Here is a 22105-nt window from a genome sequence, read left to right on the forward strand (position 1 = left end):
ATCAAATTAAAGACTTATGGAACATTAAGTACTATGTGAAATACCCACTGTTTGGCATCCAAACTCACAACAAAAATTACTACAGCTATAGAATTTAAAGCACAGTTCTGTGCTATCAAGGGTCACGTGGGGTTTTGCTAACTAACCAATATCCAAGAGTGAGCTACGGAAGTTATACAGAAAAATACATGGATGCCTGTACATTAATAGCTTATAAGAAAAAGAAGAAAAATGAAACAACCAAAAAGCCACCACTGCATAATACACTTCCAGACTTTCAAGGAAAAGAATCTAAAGTGAATACGTGTTTACAAGTTATGTCTGAATCAGATATTAAGCATGGAAGTCCTATAACAGAAATACATGGAAGACTTAGAGCTAGCAATATCACAATGTCCAGGCATAGACATAGGCAGGTCGGGCATAGGGAAAAAATTAAAAATTCTCAAGGAACAGCATCAAGCTAAGCAAAAATTTTAGATTTTTCTATATAATGGGACAGCCTCTGGCATAGGAACACCCAATTTTTATTTCCACTGACCCAATTTAGATTGCTTAAAAAAGAAAAGCAGAGACGGCTTTTATGAATACAAGCTTTTGTTAAGAGCTGTAACAAAAGTTTCTGATCCTTGGATTTAAGAAGAAAAATTACAGGTAAGCATGTCACTGAATTCAGTTCCATCTGTACTACTGAAAATTCACTAAAATGTAAAAGGCTTTTCCACAAAGACTGCAATATGCTGCAGAGGAAAAGTTAACATGCAGTCAGTTATTTTGGTGTATGTGTGCATGAAAAAAAGGCAAAAGTACTGAAGCAAGAAGTGAGATCTGAAGATGACTGTTGCTATACAGGCTCTCAAGAAACACACACAGCCCACAGCAATGCTATAAGAGTTTCAAAAGTAATATAATGTAATTGCAATGATTGTTGTACATGCTTGATTTGAAACAATGCATAACACTGCAGTTCAATTACCTGTTTTTCACACACACGCTTTCTAACTGCCTTGCTTACTAGCTGCTGAAGGGTCTCACACACAATGCATTTTACTCAGGTTTGCCCTAAGTTCCAGTGGTGACTCCAGTTTGGTTCAACATAATCCCAAGGCATTGTCCCCCACACAAATTCTTTTAAATTTGTTTCAACTTTCCGTTACCTTCCCACCATTTTCTAACCACAATTTGATAACAGATATATATTTCTAAGTTTGTTTCCTTTATGTTGGGTTGGAGAAAAGCCAATGAAGAAAGCAGCAACCAAAAGGTGCCTAAATTTGACCTTCTTGGACAAGCCAACTGATCAATAAGAGCAAATTTTGGTAGCTTCAGAGGTGTGCCTTATTACAGAAAGTAGAAGTCAATATTGGTTCATTATAAACAGAAATAATCCATGTTGCTTAGCAACAATTATAGCAAGCTTGGCTCTCATGATTAAAAAGGTTTTGATTCCTCTTAAAAATGGACTAGCACCATAAGAACTGGACACCTGGAGAAACATGAGGAAAGTCTCTTCGGAAGCAGCTAGTATCTCTTGTATCTACTTTCAGCAAAAAATTAGTAAGAATCAAGAGATCAGAAACTGGATCACAGTCCTTCGATAACAAAAAAACCCCAAAAAGTCTTTTAGGGCATCATGTATATATAAAATTCAACAACTGTCAGGCAAGCTCACAAAATAAAACCAGAGGCTGTTTTAATTTATTTTAAGTAGTAAGAAAGTCCTATTATGGTCCAGTTACCCTGACAGGGAAGAGAAATTTCCTGGTACTTTAGAATTAATATGGAAACTCACCATGCTCAGTTTTTAATAATATATTTAAGAGAGACTGTGAACCAACTACTGATTAGCCTCCTGCCCTTCCTAAAGCCTAATAGCCGATTAGTAGCAAACATCTACTAATGTCCTACAGCTCTATTATAGTTATGTTTCAAGGGACTTGCAGAGGCTTTAGTGAAAATTTATTGGGGGGAAAAAGCAGCAGCAGCAGTGTAGAAAAGGAAGGAAAAAAAATCATGCAAATTCCTTAGACTTAGTCCTCCAGACTTAAAGATGGAAAAGAATCAACTTTCACCTTTTCCTTTATTGCATCAACCTGCAAAGGAATTCAGAAGGTGCAGCTTAGAAAAAAAATCAAATTCCATATTGAGCATAAAAAGGTAGAATCAGCAACAAAGGTTTAGGGGAGAAACATCTAACACTAAAAAAGGTATGAGAAGTGAAAATAAAGGGCATACTGGAAGCAAAATTTAGAATTTTTTTTTTTAACTTCAAAGCTTACTGCAGAAGAATTTATGCTACAGTCAGTGTGAAAGAAAGCAGCTTAATTGCTAGTAAAATATACAGCACTTAGGTTAACAGCAGCTTAGAGCCAGGTCTCACAAGTTGGCATTATGCATAAGAAAAGATGCTATTCTCATCTATGACTAAGATAAGGCAACTGTTTTTTCTTTTACACTGAACTTCACATAGAAAATGTTAATTCTTTAAAAATTTTAACTAAACACAATGGTATTTAATTAGGTGATATCCTAAGGAAAAATTCGGTATACTGGGGGTTGTTAGTAGTGCTTTATCCCGCCCCCCCTTTACTCAGGCAGGCTGAAAACATCAGATGTGAGACTCTGATTTTAAGCATGTTTTGCTTTGACAAAATGAATTCTTTAAAACCATTTTAAAATGTTGTACAGTGAGAAAGCTAGTAACTGTTGAGAATAGGGTGAGTAAAAAATATTCTGACATCAACAAGGGACACTAAGATGAAGAGTAAATTTTATAAGGTGATTATGCCCCCAGCTTGTTTAATATGTTTTTAGGAAATGTGGTTAATTGTTAACCTCCTATAACATTTTTTAATTAGGGGTTAGATTTTCAAAAAATTGTGAAGATTAACAGGATGTTAAGAATACACATGCGGCTTTCCCAGGGGAAACAAGCACAGACATCATCAAAGTCAGGAATCAACTAAATAAAAGGAAATCTACAGTACTAGTTATGAACATCTGAGTTACAGGAATTTTGAGAAAGATGCTATTTTGAAAAAAATTTTATCAAATATTTAAAAAAATATAGAATATTATTCACCCTCAGAAATACACTGAGGCTAAACATTCTGACAGGCTATGTTTATATTCCCTTTCAAATCAATCAAAAAAATTTTCAGAGAACAGGAATATTTTCAACTAAATAACTTCTAGAGAAAAAACATTTAAATATAACCCCTGCATGTAGAACTTTACATATTTGCAAGATAATTGGTTCTGAATACACTCAGAAGAGTCATTACCTTTGTCAAGTATTCCTTCATGACCTGGATGAAATAGGGCATGGCAAAATCCATGATATTGTGCCTCCATGCAGTTTCCAGGACAACATCGGGCCTTAAAAGATCGTAACAGGTAAAGAGACAAGCTCCAAAGCACTCTCTTTTTTCTTCCTGCAAAAACCACTGCAGGAGCTCTTCAGCCAACTCAGTATCTTTAGATTCAGAGGCATACTGCATTGCATCCTATTCAAAGGAAACAGTGAAGGTCAAGAATTAAACCCAAACATGCTGAACTGGTAAACCAAGTAATACGATGGAAACTTTCCAAAAATGTAAATCTGCATTTGCAAGGGTAAAAGAAAGCCTCCTAGTTATATAATTTAAATGAAAAATTTGAAAGAAAAGGAAAAGGACAAGCTTTTCTTAAACAGAGATAAGTTCAACCTTAATATAAGACAGCCCGTAGAATCAAGAAATCCATTGACTTAATTGCCATCTCTCCAAACGGGAGCTTAAAGTCAATTCTCATATTCACAAAACTAATACTTTCATAGAACATAATCACTTGAAATACATTTTTTTAGGCTTGGTTTAACACCCCTGGCCCCACCAACTTTATCAACCTTGTAAAGGCTGTCTTTCTTGCACAGCTCAACACTCTGTTTCCAGCGATTGTTGCCTTTGAAGAGATAAGCAGCAATTCTTCTAAACTCAATGAGTTCATGTTTTTCCAAACGTTGAGCAAGCGAGATATTGTCAAAGTTGTCATAGGCATCTATTGATGTTCGCAGAGCCTTAAAAAAAAAAGGCATCCAAATGCCAAATCAGTGTTTTAACATTCACATTCCATCCTTGATCAATGAGCCCATTAGATGGTATCATGTCATATGACAGCCTAGATTCAAGCATCAAACTACAAAGTTAAAATCTGAACAGTTATCAAGTTTCTTCTTCTAATTTTATGACAATTTCTTCTTCTAATTTTATGACAATAATGTCCTCAAAGGTACTATGAGATTTCCTAAGATATAATTTTGTCCAAGGTTTTTAGTGTCAAGGACTAATGTGAATGGTTCTGAAATAGAAAGGATTTGTAATGTGTAGAGTAAGATTTTATGCTCTAGGGAAAACTCCTGCTACAACTCAGCATGATATTCAGCAGTATAGATCATCATGGGCCAAGTCTAAAAGAAAATCTTGCTGACGGCAAGAGAGAAAAAAAAATGAAACCAGCTTAACCTTAACCATAACTAGCTCAATTTTGCTTATGTAAAATCCTTCATAAGTTTATTAAAAGACAAATACTAATAAGATATTGGGAAGAAAAACAATGAATAAATAGTTAATATCAAATAAATTTTACAGACTAGGTAAGAGATTAAGAATTTTTTTGGTCCTAACCATAACCTAAATTAACGTTAGAGATAAAGTAACTGCATTTTGTTTTGTTTTTAGAGACAGGGTCTCACTATGTTGCCCAGGCTAGATTTGAACTCCTGGGCTCAAGAAATCCTCCTGCTTAGGCCTCCCTGAGTAGCTCAGACTACAAGCATGTGCCACCATGCCCAGCTCCCATCTTTTTTTCTAAAGCAGTATCTTAAGATCTAAGCAAGATTCTGAAAACATGGCACTTAATTAGGAGATTTATCAATCTTGAAAACCTTATTAAATTTAAATCTAGGCATACAAGTACCTACTGTTTACAATCCTAAAGGATAATGGGCTTTTTTTACAGTAAAACATACCAACTTTACAACACAATCATAACTTGAGTTTTGAGAATATGTGCAAGAATCAACGATTTTACCTGATAATCTTCCTCTGTAATAAAGAGATTATTCAGTGACTCATTCACAGATTTGTTGTTGTGGTTCTGAACTGAACGCAAATATGGTTTCACCAGTGGTAGCTGTTTAACCTTTAAAATAAAGAGTTTGTTACAAATATAGCATGTTATTGAAGTTCCAGAAAAAAAATTATCCAATTATGTCTTAATTCCTTGCTATGAATTTCAGTTTAAAATTATTACCTTGCTAAAATAATTGACTGCACGAGTATGATCCAACCGTGGAGACAGCACCATCAGCAAATCATTTAACAACAGAGGCTTAAATTCTAAGTAGAACTGTATTGCTCTGTAGTATAGTTCCACATTGGCAACCTAAAATGGGAAAACTCCATATATTAAGTCAGAGTTATTTCCTAATGAGCTTTCTCCTTCTGAAGCCTGTATCTTCTGAAGAAGGTACACACCTTGGTAATGATATCTTTGAACTGCCCTTCTTTCCATGCATCAGTTGGATGATTCATCATGGTAATTATGGCATTATCATATTCTTCATATTTATCATACAAAAACACCAGTTCTGCCCAAAGATGAGCCTGTTCTGCAGCTCTCAGCACCTGGCACAAGAAAGATTTAACTGCTTTAAATATGAGTCTCTAACTAATAGCCTTTAAAAAATTAAGATGCTTTAAAGTGTTGGTTTTAGCTATAGAGTTGCTTCCCAACGTTAGAGGTTGGTTACCTTAGGAATATTCACTCTAGACCAGAATAGCTCCAGGTGCTCCCTCATCTTCTGAGGTTTAAATTTAGAATACAAAATAGCTAATTCGGTAAACATTCCCATGTGAGCTCGCTCAAGTCCCAGTGCTGCTTCCAACATGGTTATCAGTTCTTCAAAATATCCACGATCCTAAAAAGAGAAATTTGCAATTAAAGACAAGAATATCTGTGGTAAAGGGTCTCAGATCATAAAAAAGGCTCCTACTATTCATTACCTGGTAGTAGTTGATAAGTTCCTCTAATTCATCTGCATGTACTACAATATGAAGCCCACACATCTGAGCAAGACGGAATTCTTTCCCATCGACACAGGCGAAGCAGACCTAGAATAAACATTTCCTCTGTGTCAACTCAAATGTAAACATGGGTAGTGTTTTCAACCAATCAGGTTTTGTTGTTGTTGTTGTTGTTTTGAGACAAAGTCTTGTTCTTTGTTCTGGGTTGCCCTGGGTAAAGTGCAGTGGCATCATCCCTCCAACCTCAAACTCCTGAACTCAAGCAATCCTCCCGCCTCCACCTCCGCCTCCGCCTCCCAGAGTGCTAGGATTATAGGCATGAACCACCCACCTCGTCTGGCCTCAACTAATCAGTTTAAAGAGCATTTCCAAATAGATCTTAATTCTTCACACAAACTTGTATTTAGATTACCTCTTTCCAAGTTCTAGTACTGTTAGCTTTCCGAGCTCCATCAACAGCTGCCTGATATTCACCCAGGTGAACCAGGGTAGATGCCAAACGTCCAAAATTAGAAACATTATTGTACAACAACTTAGCAGCATCATACATTTTTTCATCATAACAACGGTCACCAACCTGGGGAAAAAAAGATAATACATTTTCAGTAAGATATTAGCCTTAGCTCAATCCTCTTTCCAAATTCACATTTAATACTCATTTATGCCAGTAAGATTTTTTTTCCTAGGAATACTTCAGTTATGATGTGTTGATCCGAACAAACTAATACAGTTGCTCAACTATTTATTTTTACATTGTTTAAAAAAATCTGAAAGGAAAACTCACTTGTTGGATATGAGCATTATTTGGCCCATTGATGAACTCTTCTAACTCTGCAAGGCGGTTTGTCTTAGCCAGTGCAAATATCAATTCTGTTTCCACATAGGACTCTCGAGCCTTCTTACGGGCCATCTGCAAGTACTTCACCAGTTCCTCCCAGTTTCCTAAGTACAGAAAAAGAAAAAAATAAATCCAAACACTAACATTCTAGTTTATCTTTTCGCCTAAGGAGAATTGCTATGAATTTCCTTTTCAAGAAAATGTTACAGAGAACAACAAGTGTAAATTGTGCAGAATTACACTTCTATATTATCACTGACTAAATAAATATGTGAAGTCTCCTTTTCCTTAAAGTTTTAAGATTAGAACTCTATCAGGATTTTATGAGACTTCTAAACAGAAAATTAATCTTCCCCACAGACCTTATAAATTCACAAAATGCAGCCCTCTTTGTAAGTGGACTAAGATGGAAGGGCTAAAAGTGTTCATGAGTAACCATGTAGTATCCAATTCCTGCAGAATTCAGAACAGATATCTTAATGTTTAGGTTAATCATTTTCAGAGGTCTTAAACACAGTAAGGTAAGAAGTCATACCACTAGTATTGGCAGCCTGAACAACTTCCATGTAGGATGAAGGATCATCTGCTTTGATGTAAGAATCAATGGCTTCTTTCACCATTCCTTTCTGCAGCTGGGCTTTTGCAAGTTGACTCCACACCGCAGGTTCATTGCAGCGTTCAGCAAACTCATACGCTCGATCCAAGTTTCCAATATGTTCAATCAAGACCTAGGTAACCAATTTTTGAATTAGGACTATGGTAAACTGGATCTTACCCACGGCAATTACATTTAAGCTGTTGGCATTTTATTGTCCTTCTGTTGGCATAGCAATCAATTATATCCACCCTCACAGGATAATGCATTCACTGAATCAAGAGAAGGCACTGCATTCAACTTATGTAATCTGAAGATTTACCTGTACTGCTGAAGTATTGACATCAAATTTCCGGAAAATAGCAAATGCTTCTTCAAACAGCTCATTGCTGATGGCAATATTGGCAATATCTGGGGCATCATAATTATCAAGGCGGTTAATATACTCCATAACACGTGTACGGTCTGCCTTAATTGCAGTGAGAATGAGGAGGTTTTGTAGATTCCTTTAAGAAAAGGAATAAATATTTTGTTTATTTATTTATTCTGAGACAGAGTCTCACTCTATTGCCCAGGCTAGAATGCAGTGACCTCATCACAGCTGACTGCAACCTCCAACTCCTGGGCTCAAGCAATCATCTCACCTCAGCCTCCCAAGTAGCTAGAACTACATGGTGCAACCACCATGCCTGGCTAACTTTTCTATTTTTTGTAGAGACGGGGTCTCACTATGTTGCTCACGCTGGTCTCAAACTCCTGACTTCAAGTGATCCTCCCGCCTCAGCCTCCCAAAATGCTTAGATTACAGGCATGAACCACCATGCCCTCCTGGAATAAATATTTTAAATGTAATATTTAAAAAGCTTATCAGTCATAAAAAATAACCACTGTGGCTAACAGAGGGGTTTTTACCTTAGAGGTAGGATAAGAAGAGAAAGGGTATTAGCAGAGTGAGAATTCAGCCAACTTTATCTGTTTCTTTATTCCTTCCCCAAATTGACAGGCCGTAATTGAAGGCTAACTCTCAAAAGCCAATGGGGGCAGATGTGGGGGGGGGAGGGGATGGGTGTATACATACATAATGAGTGCGATGCGCACTGTCTAGAGGATGGACAACGCTTGAAGCTCTGATGGGGGCTGAGGAAGGGCAATATACGTAACCTAAACTTTTGTACCCCCGTAATATGCTGAAATTAAAAAAAAAAACAAAAACACAAAAAAACAGCCAATGGATCACTCTGATAGCATACCTGTGTTCACTGAATACAGAGTTATCAAGTACAATTTTCTCCAGCAGTTCAATAAGTTCATTAGGAAGGTCTGCAGTCATAAAAGCCTTGACAGTTACTGACACTTCTTCAGGGTCCTGAGTCTCAGACAAGGCAGTCTGTACAACCTACAAAGGATATACGGGGAATAAGTTGGAGAATCAAGGTGGTTTTTGAAGATAAAAACCTGAAATAGGCAGAAAAGAATAAAGCAGAAAAAATACCTTTACATTTACCAAAGAAAGGTCTTTCTACACAAATCTCCATGAACATACACTAGGTATAATTCTACCCTGCTTAAAAACTACCCTAACTATAGAGTTTCTATCTTTTCCCTGATTAAAACATCATCCATACTAATACTCATCATTATCACTTTAATGGCTACACATAATTCAACTACAAAGATGTAGAATTATAAAATCAGTAATTCCTCTGGTTTTCGCAATTCACATGGTGCTCAGATACTGCAATGCTTATTTTTCCAGGAACCTTTGTATCTACTTGGGAATGTTCCTTAGAAATGCTTCCTAGGAAAGGAATGAAAAATCAATAGCCTTCAATCTATTCTTTTCCAAAAGAATTCTTTTCCATTTATACTTCTATCAGGAGAATTTAAGAATCATTACAATAACTGTCAATTTTTAGGGCTTTAAAATTATATTTTCAATTTTATATAGGTACAAAACCTATATCTCATTTGCAGTTCTATGCTTATTAGTGAGATTTAATATTTACCCACTTGGTCTTTTTGTATTTTCTCTTATCAATCTTTATCTTTTGCTGACTTATTGTCTTGAATGTTTGCAATCAATTTAGCCACTTCTCAGGTGTTAATAATAGCAATCTTTTAATGTTTAATTTGCTGTTTTCCTTTTAACTAAGATGAACCAAGAGTTTTATATAATTAAATCATGTCTTTGGGGATGTATTTTGTTTTTCTTAATGTGTAATATATACATGTGTTTGTACTTATCTAAATTTATATCCATTTACACATGGTATAATTTAAATTTTCTTCTACTTTACATTGCCTTCTCTCATAGTTAACTATGATCCACTTGAGTATATTTGGGTATATGATGAGGGAAAAGATTTCATTCACAGTTAAGAGGAGCCTAAAACACATCTGTCAATTTTACCTGGTCAATCAAGGGTCTCCTGTAAGGATTGCTTTCTAGTAGCACGCTACCCCACAATTCTGGATCCTTTCGACGTACCAGGTAGCGAGAAAGACTTTTGAACAGGGAATTCTCATTGCAAACCTAAATAAGATATGAAAGATCAATTTCAAGGTAGAAATAAAGACTTCTTATAGAATGACTCTAACTTTAAAGGTTATTTCCTATCTTTTAAACTTTGTTTATTGTTTTATAGAAAAAAACATTCATTACTTATACGTGTAATCTTGAGTGGGTCACACCCAAAATTTTCCTATTAAAATTCAACCAATAGAAAAAACTTGGTTATCAATTTCTAGAGGCTTTTAAAAAGCACCATGATATTGCATGTATTTTTGTACTTTGTTTTATTCTAACAGTCTATTTATGCACCAGTCTATTTATAATAAACAGTACTGCAATGTTTATTATAGCGGCTCTGTAATATGGTTCAATATCCAGTAAGACTAATTCATTTTCATAGCTTTCTTTTGTACCTTCCCTGGGGTGGGGAGGGTATAAAATGAGCCTTGTGTATATTGTGTGCCAGAAGATAAGCGCTCAAAGAATGATGAACCCACAACACAAACACATGGAACCAGCCTGAAGAGGTTCCCATCAGCCAAAACAGGGACAGTTTGAGCATAGTAACTAAGAGAACGGATTATAACTCATTGAATAAAACAAGAATCTATGCATCCATGAATACATGAGTGCTGAAAGATAAATGTCGACAAAGTACTGGAATTGGAAAATCTTCACTTTGCAACCAACACATTAACAATGGTTTAAAGGAAGAATCAACACATGCTAAATTGGGGGAGGGAGGACAAGAGGATATTTGCATGGTCTTAAGTATCTACTCATAGACTGCTTAATATCTTCAAAAGAATGAGTAATAATTATACAATGAAGAAATGGGACAACCTGATTAAAACTGACATCACAATGGGGATAATAGACATCATGTGCCTCTGGATGTAACAGCACAAGAAAGACGAAACACCATTTAAGTGTATTCTGGATGGAAAGTTATAATCTAAATCTAATCAAAAGGAACAATCAAACTGAAAGCAGAAACTTTTTTTTTTTTTTTTTAAGGTGAGTCAAAAAGCAGAAACTTTACATTTAAATGAAATATACAGAACAGGCAAATCCATAGAGACAGAGCACAGTTCGGTGGTTGTCAGGGGCTGGGGGAAGGGGGTATGTGGAACTATGTAATGAATATGGAGTTTCTTTTTGAGGTTATGAAAACTTGGAACTAGATTACACAGCACTGTGAATGTACTAATTACCACCGAATTGTAAAGTGGTTAATTTGATGTTACAGGAATTTTGCCTCAATAAAAGATAGAAAAAAAGTCTATTTCTTATAAAGATATCAATGTCACAAAAGACAAAAAACTGAAGAACTATTCCAGATTAAATGACACTAAAGAGACATGACAACCACATGCAATATGTGTCGACAGAGGAAATAAACTACAAAGAACATTACTGGTCAATTGACAGAATTGGAATAAAACAGATTTTTTAAAGTATCCTATCAAGGTCAAACTGACTGAAGCTGGTATCTATGATATGGGTTTGAAAGACAGTATTTTTAGTCTTAGGAAATAAACCACAAAGGGGTATAAGGCCATGATGTATACAGCTTATTCTCATATGGTTAAAAAATTATGAGTGTATGCCTATGTATATGAATGGTGTACGTGTATGAAATTATGTGAGAACACAAATGATAAAGCTAGTGGGGTTGGAACATTAATAGGTCAGTCAGGACAAAGGGTACAGACTTTGTTATTTTGGGCACTTTTAGGTTCACAATTATTTCAAAATAAAGTTTTAAGAAAGCACCCATCATCCAAAAAATGCTCCATATTACCTAAAATCACTCCCAAACTCTCAAAATTCACCAGTCTAACATATAAGAGGTTTAATAAAATGCAGCTTTCTCTGTACACATTCAGCTAGCAGTACTCACATTAATAAGTTCCAGATCACACTGGCCACGTTCATAAGCAACACAGGCCAGATGTGGATCTCTCTTCTCACAATACTTCCCAACAACACGACTGTCGTAATAGGGATTTTCACGAAGAAATCTCTCTGGGTTGTTATTACTGTCTATGTAGATTTTGGCTAAGGCATTGTGAGTAGCAGGTTCCTCACAGCCCTCATGAATTCTGGCCTCTAGCCAAGGCAGAAGCAGTTTCAATCTAGGGAAAAACAAAAAATACACACATACAAATAGTGTATTATAAATAACATACTCTGGACATGCTAAAAATACAAGTACCTTATGGTCTACAATGTGCTTTCACATACTTTTTTTTTTTTAAAATAGAGATAGGGTCTCACTAAGTTGCCTAGGTTGGAGTGCAGTGGCTATTCATAAGTGTAATCACAGTGCATTTCTACCTCAAAACTCCTGGCCCCAAGTGATGTTCCCACCTCACCCTCCTGAGTAACTGGGACTACAGGCACGTTCCACCACACCAGGTTTTACATAATTTTTAATTCTCAACAACCCTATTACAAATTGGGAAATTTGGACTTAAAAGATGGGTGAGTTGCCCAAGATTACACAGAAGGTATATAAGATTTTTTTCACTCTCCAAGACCTATCTGCTATAAGATATACCTATCTATTAATACTTATATCTGGATATAAGAGAGATTATAGATTCACAGACTGTCCTTTCTTTATACCAGACAAAATATCTGGACTTTAGAAAGCTTTGTTTAGTGATAGGATGGGGATGTGGTATGATATAGACCAGATTATCTGAGGTTCCCTTTAGTTTTTTGTTTTTTGTTTTTTTTTTTTTAGACAGAGTCTCACTCTGTTGCCCAGGCTAGAGTGCCGTGGCATCAGCCTAGCTCACAGCAACCTCAAACTCCTGGGCTCAAGCAATCCTCCTGCCTCAGCCTCTCGAGTAGCTGGGACTACAGGCATGTGCCACCATATCTGGCTAATTTTTTCTGTATGTATTTTTAGTTGTCCATGTAATTTCTTTCTATTTTTAGTAGAGACGGGGTCTTGCTTTTGCTCAGGCTGGTCTCAAACTCCTGAGCTCAAACGATCCACCCGCCTTGGCCTCCCAGAGTGCTAGGATTACAGGTGTGAGCCACCGTGCCTGGCCCTCTTTTAGTTTTTAACACAATTAACATATGACATTACCTAAAGCCAAACGGCGCAGTACGCAAAACATGTACTGGAAATAAAATTTGGTAGTTTTAGAAGCTTTGGTTTAATGGTTCTAGCTGTCATGATCTACCAAGGATCATGGCTATGCTAAGCTACAGCTTATGTTTCTTTCAATTTTAATGGTCCTGATGACCATACCTCTTTTTACTTACAGTTTAAAATAAGAGTGTGTATGTGCATACGTATTTTTTAAATAAGAGATGGGGTCTTGCTTTGTTGCCCAGGCTGGTCTTAATCTCCTGGGCTCAAGCGATCTTCTTGGCTCAGCCTCTCAACCATCGTTTAAATATTAAAAGCAGCCAGAGAAAAAGCATTACTTCAATATTTTGGCTATCAAATTAATGTAGCTATTATGAACACTCCCATTAAAGACAAATTTTTTAATTAATAAAGGCAAAAATCAAACTTCTATAAACATGTGCAACCCAAGCAGCTGTGCCATGTTAACTGAAAGAATAAAGGCACATCGAGACTAGTGATTTAGATAAGAAACTAGTTTTTCAAAATATAATTTGTCAAAAACCAAATTATCTAACTAACTGCCATTTCCTTGGAATTTGCATAAAACTGTTTTTTAAGTATTAGACTTAAGATTCAATTGAATCTCTTTGTAAATGTTAAATTGTTATGACCCAAAATGACATCAAACTAAGCCCAAACTTTTAAGTCAGTATTATACTGTGTATCTATTGTCTTTAAATGCAGAATTTTTCCATTCTGCATTTAAATGTTTGAAACATTCTAATACAAATTCTAAAAATACCATTAGTAGGTCACTTATACCAATTCAGGTTAAAATTAAATCTCATAGGTTTTCTTGATATCACTTAATATAGCCAGAGTAACTTCCTACTATTATAACACCAATTCACCAACCACATTTACTACCATCAGTACTTCCCAAACACTAGTTCCTGAAAATGTTCCAGCTAAAAAAGGGCTTCAGTCTAGTAAGCTTTAGAAGCACTTATACTATATTCTATTAGAAATTCATAATTCATATTTTCACATTAAGGAACTAAAAATTAAATATCAGTTTAACTCAGAGTTGTACAGGGAACTCTATTCCCTCCTATACTTGGAAAAAAACATACTATTTGTCAGTGAAGAATTAGTTGTTAAATATATTGGTATCATACCTAACTAAAAGGAGGCTTACTTATATAGTTTACATTAAAAAATTATACAATGTCAAACCACATAATTATAAACATGCAAAAAAGTGGTCAACCAGGTGAACAAATTTTCTGTATGACAACTGTAATGTTTCAAAAAACAGATTTTTTTCCAGTGCGGACAGCTAGCTTCCCACCTCTAAATTAGGTATCTCCAGGAAATTATTCTCCATGTGTAACTGAGTAGATCTGAGGCAACTGATTAGCTATATTTTTATCCATTACAATGCTAAGAAACACTACTAATTTATCCCAGTTATGAAGGTTAAAATGGTACTACACCTGTTTCTTTTTTCCACCTCAGCAACAAGCTCATCAGTAGAGAACTGTCCTCTTACAACAAGAATCAAGTTTTTAATGACGTCTTCTGAACAATCAACATCAAGTAATCCTCCAATAACCACAGGAAGTCGACTTGGATTCACCTATGGTTAAAAAAAGTAGAAGAATGTCCATTACATTCACAAGCTAGGCAAAGAGAAGTTTAAAACAAATAAAATCCATTTCCTTCTTTTAAGATCAGTTTTAAAATTCAATAATAAACTAAAAGTCTAAATTTGCAACTAGACAGGAACTTAGCAGGAAGTCCAACTAAAAACAGGACTTCACGGACTAAAAAGTATTGGAAGCACTTGTATTATATTTTCTTCTATTACTTTTGTTAACTAGTTACCTAGGCATTGCTCCAAATGATAAATAAGTCCAAGGAAGCTAACGTCAAAGAATGACTGGAAGACTGTCTAATGAAAAAAGCTCCTGTACTATAATAGCAACACTACCTTTTGATTTCTAGAGTTAGAAAGTAAAGTATCTAATATCCATATTTCAGATGGTTTGAAAACTGTGCTTTGGCGTCTAAGGCTTCCGCATGGATACCTCAGGGCCTATCAAGTTAGCAGGGCCCTAGGCCATCCAACTTTTTCCAACTACAGTAGTTCTATTCTTATGTTTTACATGCTTGGCATACATGTAAAATTTTAATCAAGAAAGGATTCTGCTGGGACAAAAAAATATTAAAAGGTACTGTAGCAGACCACTCTTATTAGGCACATAGTTTCAAAAGGATGAGTATTTCCAGAATATGAGAAATAGTATTTACAATAAGATCATACTTCTAAATTACCTCTGTATTACTTACCTTCTGTACATATATCTCTATATACTTTTGAAGATTATTTCTATATAAATAGAGCACCAAATCGTGGACGAAGTCAAAGCGATCACACACAATGATAAGTGGTAGTTGATCTGTTAGTTTCGCTTCCTGAAAAAAGAACAAAAAGAAGCCTTAATTTTCTCCTTCTATGAGGTATCAAATCTACAGAAAATATGAGAATCTATTCTAAAGTAATGGGAGAGGCTCACACAAACTTGGCTTTTCCGTTAAAGCAAGAAATGCCCCAATAGTTAAATGTGTACATCCCAGTTTTAGTAAATTTTTACTAAGCAATACTTAGATTCACATAGCAATATACCAGGTCCTTCCCAAGTACAGCCTTTTACCAAAAAGAAAAAGAAAAGCAGCAAATTAAGATTTCTGAGCCACCAGTGGCTCTCAGGTTATAAAATCATCACATTAGGACTTTCATTAATACTAACACTTCAATTAAATTTGCAATTGACTTAATAACTACAGTCACACTGTCAAAAATATGACATAAATGGCTCACATTTGTTTCAAACTAATGATTTCTTTTCTACCCCCTTCCCAATTCCAATCTATAATATATAACCAACTTCTAACATTCTATTAGAATAAAGCCTACAAGGAGCAGCATGATGGTGATTGCCATGAATTAAATATACCACATGTTGCTGTAAGAAAAAGGCAAAAAAAAAAAAAAAAAAAAAGCATTTAAAGAAAAGACATCTTTAAATTGCCAACTGCTCTTACCATTACAAATACCAAACTACAATCCTACTTGTAGACTGACATAGAAGATATTATATACATACAGGTAGGTAAGACCTGTACTGGGCATTTACCTGATACATGTCCTGTTACATTCCACAGACATAAGGTACAGCACAAAAAACAACAGTTTCCATCAGGAATTCATTTATACACAGTGAAACATTCCTCAATAAATGATTCCTCTAAGACAGTCTACTAAGGAACTACAGTCTACTAAGGAACTAGAACTAAGCAGGGCAGAACTTTCCCCAATGACAGCCACTAAGAACATTATTTGCACAGTTAGAATAAAATGGTTCCTAAGACTAGGGCATATCCATCACCCAATTATAAATAATAATAAGATTAGTCTATGAAGTATTCAGAGAACACCAAAGTAAATCTTAAGTTTAATTTAGCCATCCTAAATTAAAAAATAAAAAAGGCTGTAAATCTGAAGTGGAAGTTCAGTTGTGGATTTTTCACATTAAGGAAAATCTAAAGCAAGTATTGTTTTTACTTGCTTAACACCATCCGTACTAACAGCTGCTACAATCATGGGTAGCCATGTACAAAATTAAATAGGCCATGTTTTTCCCTACTAAATGAACATCAAAAAACTAGTGGATTAACATTAAGTCTTCTTACCTTTAAGGATTATATTATATGCTTAATATACATATAAAATATTACATACTTTACCATTTAGGGGAAAAACATACTTGCAAGTAATCTAAGATTATTTATTCTATTCTCATGGATGGGTGTTTGAACTTCTGTGGCAAAGAATTCCACTTCTATGGAATACTAACTTCATTCCAAAAAGAAAATTTAAGATCGAAAAAGTAGATGAAAATTAGGTTTTCTTGACTGCCTAAATTTGCACATGATTTCATATATAGAAGTATATTATTAACATTTAAAATTATTAACCATTTACCAAATGGTTAATTCACTAGTTATAATGGTTGAAGATTTTAAGATTAAAACTGAAATTATATAAACACATTCAGAGGTTTCCTTCAGCATAAATTTGTTCATGAGCACCTAAGACCAGACTCTGTTCTTAGGCACTGGAGACACAGCAGGGAACAAAGTAAGCACAGTCTACTCCCTCAAGGGACTTACATTCTAATCGGAAGAGACAACACCTCATAGTGGTTAAGTGTTATAAAGAAAAACAAAGCAGGATAAGGGGGAAGTGAAAATGGAGTAGGACTAGGTTCTATTTTAGACAGGGTAACCTGAGACATCCTCTCTTATGACATTTGATCAAAAACCTGAAGAAAGTAAAGGAGAAGTTCATGAAGATCTGAGCAAACAGTAGTCCAGAGCACAAGTAAAGGCCCTGGAGCAAAAGAGGGTTGGGAGAGTTCCAGGAATAGCAAGCAGGCCAGTGTGGTTGAAACAGAACAGCAGAGAAAGAATGGCAGAAAATAAGATCAAAGGTAGCAAGGAATAGATCATGGTTGTGAAGAAGAGTTCCATGCTTTCTACAGACAGGTTACAGTTCCACAAAGTTAGGGCCTGAGTCAAATGATGCTAATGATCCCCCTTTTCATCCTGCTCACAGGGTACTTCAAAGAAGTTATATTCTACCAATCTCTGTCTTCCTAGTGGCTAGCACATAATTGGCACTCAAATATTCAAGATCAGATTCAGAGAAGCATTTTTCTTATGATCACAGAGTTTACACAAAATACCGGTCAATTACCATGCAGCCAGTACTTCAATAATAGTGACGGTGAGAGGCACTGTCAATTAGAAGTAAATAGTCTAACACATTCATTCTCACTACTGGCATGAGAAGCTGAATATGATAATAGCATCTTAGTACTGAGCTCCTGTCTCAGATTACTTAAACTTAAGATACTAGCTTCACCTCTAATTCAGGCTGGACATAAATTCCTTCAGAGTGAAGAACAACTTAAAATCAGAGAGCAGAAAAACTTGCCTGATAGAAATCCCATGTTGGCTGACTCTACCTGATTTCCAAGGCCCATCCACACAGCTTATTAATAGCTACAGTATACAAGATACTTGATAAACATAGCTTAGTTTGAAGGAACTGAAGCTGAGGCTAATATTAGTTAACTTCCCTAAGGTAACAACTAGACACATACTGAATGAACAATGGCTAAACAGAAATTAGTAACAGGTCTATCACACTCCACATCCATTCCCCTACTATTTGAGACTTGCACCTAGTTCACAAGTGTGGAGGGGGAAAAAAAATCCTTGTCTAATTAGATCACATAGGCTAAGCAACCTAAAGCAGTACATTAACATCCTGGTACCCAAAGGATTTTTTTGAAGCTCAAGAATGTCACAAATGATAATAATTTAGTTCTACTTTGCATATATATAAACTCAAATATTAAATCCAAAGCTACAGAAATTACAACTGAAGTATAAAGATTGAGAGCTCAATAAAAACAAAAAAGATATCATATAAAAATCTGGTGTTATTTTTTTAAAAAGGAAAAAGTAATGATAATCAAAGGAGGAAATAAACAGTATTACAGGTACACTACTAGTCAAGCATAGAGCATTACATCTTTCTCGTTTAGAGGGTTTTTGTTTTTGGACACGAGAGAGTTTTGTTTCAAACACATCACACTAGCCAGGTTACCCAGAATATTCATAATGGCCAAGATATTATAAAACTCTACTTTTTTGAGCGTTTATCTTTTAATCTGAAATGTAGGGCAGTTTCAGCACTTTACTTCATTACACTAAAACTCCTTAATCTAGAGCCCAGGTAGTAAATTCTTCGAAAGAACATTCTGCCAATGCAACTATAGATTACCTACAAATGATGACAGTTTGGAAGTAGGAAAAGCCTGTTTTTTTCATTGAATTATACAATAAACACTTTGGTTTTACTTTTAATTTATAATTTTTCCAGAAGACAAAAAGTACTTCAGAACTTTCTATAAAGACTCTGGAATCATTTCATATACACACTCTGAATTACAGTTTTCCTGGTCTTTTATGAAAGCCAACTTTAAAGCTTTATTTCCCTCATAAAGTAACTGATAGGTATGAGAATAAAGCTAAAGCTAAGTTAAACATTAAACAAAATTAACTGCCCTTAGGGCTGTTCTAAACAGTCAGAATCTTTCAACCGTTACTCTTCACTCCAACACAGGCTGTCCTTACTTCTTTATAACTGAATTCACGTGTCACAAAGCTTTAATTTATGAATCATACAGAATTAATCTTTAGTTTTTAGACTCAGGCAAATTTGATGATAGAGATAAACCTATATTCTACAGACAGCAGACCCCTTTGCCTATAAATAGAGGTTCCTCAAAGTGATATGGAGGGCAAGCTAATCTTAATATTGAAAAGAAGCCTAAATGATAGTCTAAAATGACATCAAGAGTATACAACCATTTTTCAAACTTCTCTCCAAATTAGAATGAAGGAAATGAAATTCCTTTGAAATAGTGCTTTTTTCTTCTTTTAAACAGATGGTCATTCTCAAGTATTACTTACCATTTTCCTTCCCTATTTCAAAGGAAACCACAGACTTCAGAAGAAATATCCAGCACACAATTTTAGAATGTCAAGAATTTCACATTTAGAACTGCTCCTCTTCAACCCAACTAGAAAACACATTACCCAAAACCACTTACCTTGAGAAAATTCTTGACTCGTTCAGGATCATAGCAGTTACTTTCTCTGCAGATTCTTTCTACTTCTTTGATCTGCCCAGTCTTGCAAGCTGCTTGAATATATTTAAAGTGCACATCTGGGTCCTGACTAAAGTTAACAATGGATCCCAGAAAATAAAAGAGACCTAAAAGAAATAAGTAATTGAAATTAAGCATAAGTATACTTTTGAGAATAATACAACTGAAAAACATTTAAGCAATTAAAAAACATTTTTATATTGAATACTCCCAAATATAAATTGCTTGTTTAAAAAGATTAGTAAGAATAATAATTATTCCAGTAACCAGTTCAATAAAATGGATTTGCACTTTAATCCCCTAAGAGCATAACATACAACCCAACGTTTTCTAGTGGTTTAAAAATAGGAACAGCTCCTCAATACCAAAGCTAATTACCACACTATATTCCATATTATTAGGTCATTAAATATGAAATGTCTGATTTCTAAGTACTAAGTTTGACAGTTGGCATCTTCTGACATTTCACTTTGGCACTGGTTTTTTTCTATTGTGAAGGTACATCCTCAGTCTTTCAAACACACGTTTTGGCTTACAATTATCTTTCACATTTTTTTTTTAGAGCAATTTTTGTGAAATCATGGATAAATAAAAAATTTGGGTTATTTTTGAATGAGTTCCATCATGGAACCAATGCAGTGCAGATAGCTTGAAATATCACAGAAGTGTTTGGGAAGGATGTGGCTAATGAACGCACAGTACATTGATGGTTTGAGAATCCCCGTTCTAGTGATTTTAATTTTGAAAGAGCTACACGGGTGAACTGAGACCAAGGTGGATAATGATGAGCTGAAAGCTGTAGTGGAAGGGAATCCATCTCAACCTATGCATGATGAATAAGCAGCAAGGTTTGATGTTACCATTCTGACAATATTGGACTATTTGAAACAAACTGTCAAGGTGAAGAAGCTAGACAGATGGGTACCACATGAATTAAAAGAGCGTCAGAGAGAAATCATCATGAAGCTTGCCTTTCTTTGCTGTCACAACATAAAGGTGAACCATTTCAACACCGTATTGTTATATGTGATGAAAAGTACATGCTTTCTGACAATTGCAAGCATTCAGCACAATGGTTGGATAAAGATGAAGTGCCAAAACACAGTCCCAAACCAAACATTCATCAAAAAAGGCTAATCATAAAATTAGCTGGGCATGGTGGCGCATGCCTGTAGTCCCAGTTACTCGGGAGGGTGAGGCAGTAGGATCGCTTAAGCCCAGGAGTCTGAGGTTGCTGTGAGCTAGACTGACGCCACGGCACTCACTCTAGCCCAGGCAACAAAGTGAGACTCTGCCTCAAAAAAAAAAAAAACAAACAAAAAAAAGGCTAATCATGTCTGTTTGGTGGTCCAGAGCTGCTATTATCCACTACACCTTCATGAAACCTGGTCAATCGATTACAGTGGATGTCTACTGCAACCAACTGGATAACATGATGAGGATGCTTGCGATTAAGCAGCCAAGACTGGTCAACAGAGACAGGCTAATCCTCTTGTAAGAATACATGTAGCAAAAAACAACGCAGCTCAAACTACAAAAACTGGACTTGGAAACTCTCTGTCATCCACCGTATTCACAAGACCTTGCACCAACCAACTACTACTTCTTCCAGGTTTTGGACCACTTCTTGCAAGGAAAAATTCAATTCTCAACAAGCTGTGGAAAATGCCTTTTGTGATTTCATCGCCACTCACTCTCCAGGCTTCTTCGCTGCTGGCATAAACAAAGTACCCTTAAGATGACAAAACTGTGTCGACAGTTTAGGTGCATACTTTGATTAATTGTACTGCTCGTCTGAGATATAATAAACTAAGCTTTTGATTCAAAATCAGACATTTCATATTTAATGACAAATAGAAATTTTAAATGCAGTCCCCAATACCAGCTGTTTTTCAATACACAGTTAATAGGAAACATACAAAAGTAATGTGGAAAGAATTTAATGCAGTGTTATCCAAAAGAACTTTCTCCAGAATGAAAATGTTCTTTATCTACATTGTGATATGTAGATATGATAGCCACTTAACCACATGTGGCTACTGAGCACTTGAATGTGGCTAGTGTGACTAAACAACTAAAGAAAATTTTATTTACTTTTAGTGACTGTGTAAATAGCTACATGTAGCTAGTGGCTACTACTGTACTAAACAGTGTAAATTCAGTGCATGGGTAACATTTTGAAACAGAAATTTAAGAAA

At 35.4% G+C, this 22105-nt stretch overlaps 1 protein-coding gene across 2 annotated transcripts in view; it reads right to left on the bottom strand.

The window, feature by feature from the left end:
- Positions 1–22105, bottom strand: part of CLTC (clathrin heavy chain) — a 67659-nt gene that overhangs the window by 4828 nt on the left and 40726 nt on the right. Inside the window, exons 14-31 of one of the 2 annotated variants that reach the window (XM_045525629.1) lie at positions 19851–20014; positions 15454–15579; positions 14598–14740; positions 11914–12148; positions 9909–10031; positions 8749–8894; positions 7821–8004; positions 7439–7631; positions 6850–7007; positions 6478–6642; positions 6045–6152; positions 5792–5959; positions 5517–5666; positions 5293–5424; positions 5071–5181; positions 3887–4057; positions 3285–3506; positions 1946–2093 (exon numbers count right to left, since the gene is read on the bottom strand). In XM_045525629.1, coding sequence (XP_045381585.1) covers positions 2031–2093; positions 3285–3506; positions 3887–4057; positions 5071–5181; positions 5293–5424; positions 5517–5666; positions 5792–5959; positions 6045–6152; positions 6478–6642; positions 6850–7007; positions 7439–7631; positions 7821–8004; positions 8749–8894; positions 9909–10031; positions 11914–12148; positions 14598–14740; positions 15454–15579; positions 19851–20014 — 2762 coding nt within the window. In that variant the 3' untranslated portion in view covers positions 1946–2030. Of the gene's footprint in view, positions 1–1945; positions 2094–3284; positions 3507–3886; positions 4058–5070; positions 5182–5292; positions 5425–5516; positions 5667–5791; positions 5960–6044; positions 6153–6477; positions 6643–6849; positions 7008–7438; positions 7632–7820; positions 8005–8748; positions 8895–9908; positions 10032–11913; positions 12149–14597; positions 14741–15453; positions 15580–19850; positions 20015–22105 lie in introns of those variants that run through there. The other variant, XM_045525628.1, reaches the window with a different exon arrangement.

Source organism: Lemur catta, chromosome 15 (genome assembly GCF_020740605.2).
Source record: "Lemur catta isolate mLemCat1 chromosome 15, mLemCat1.pri, whole genome shotgun sequence".
In the NCBI taxonomy this organism is placed as follows: domain Eukaryota; kingdom Metazoa; phylum Chordata; class Mammalia; order Primates; family Lemuridae; genus Lemur; species Lemur catta.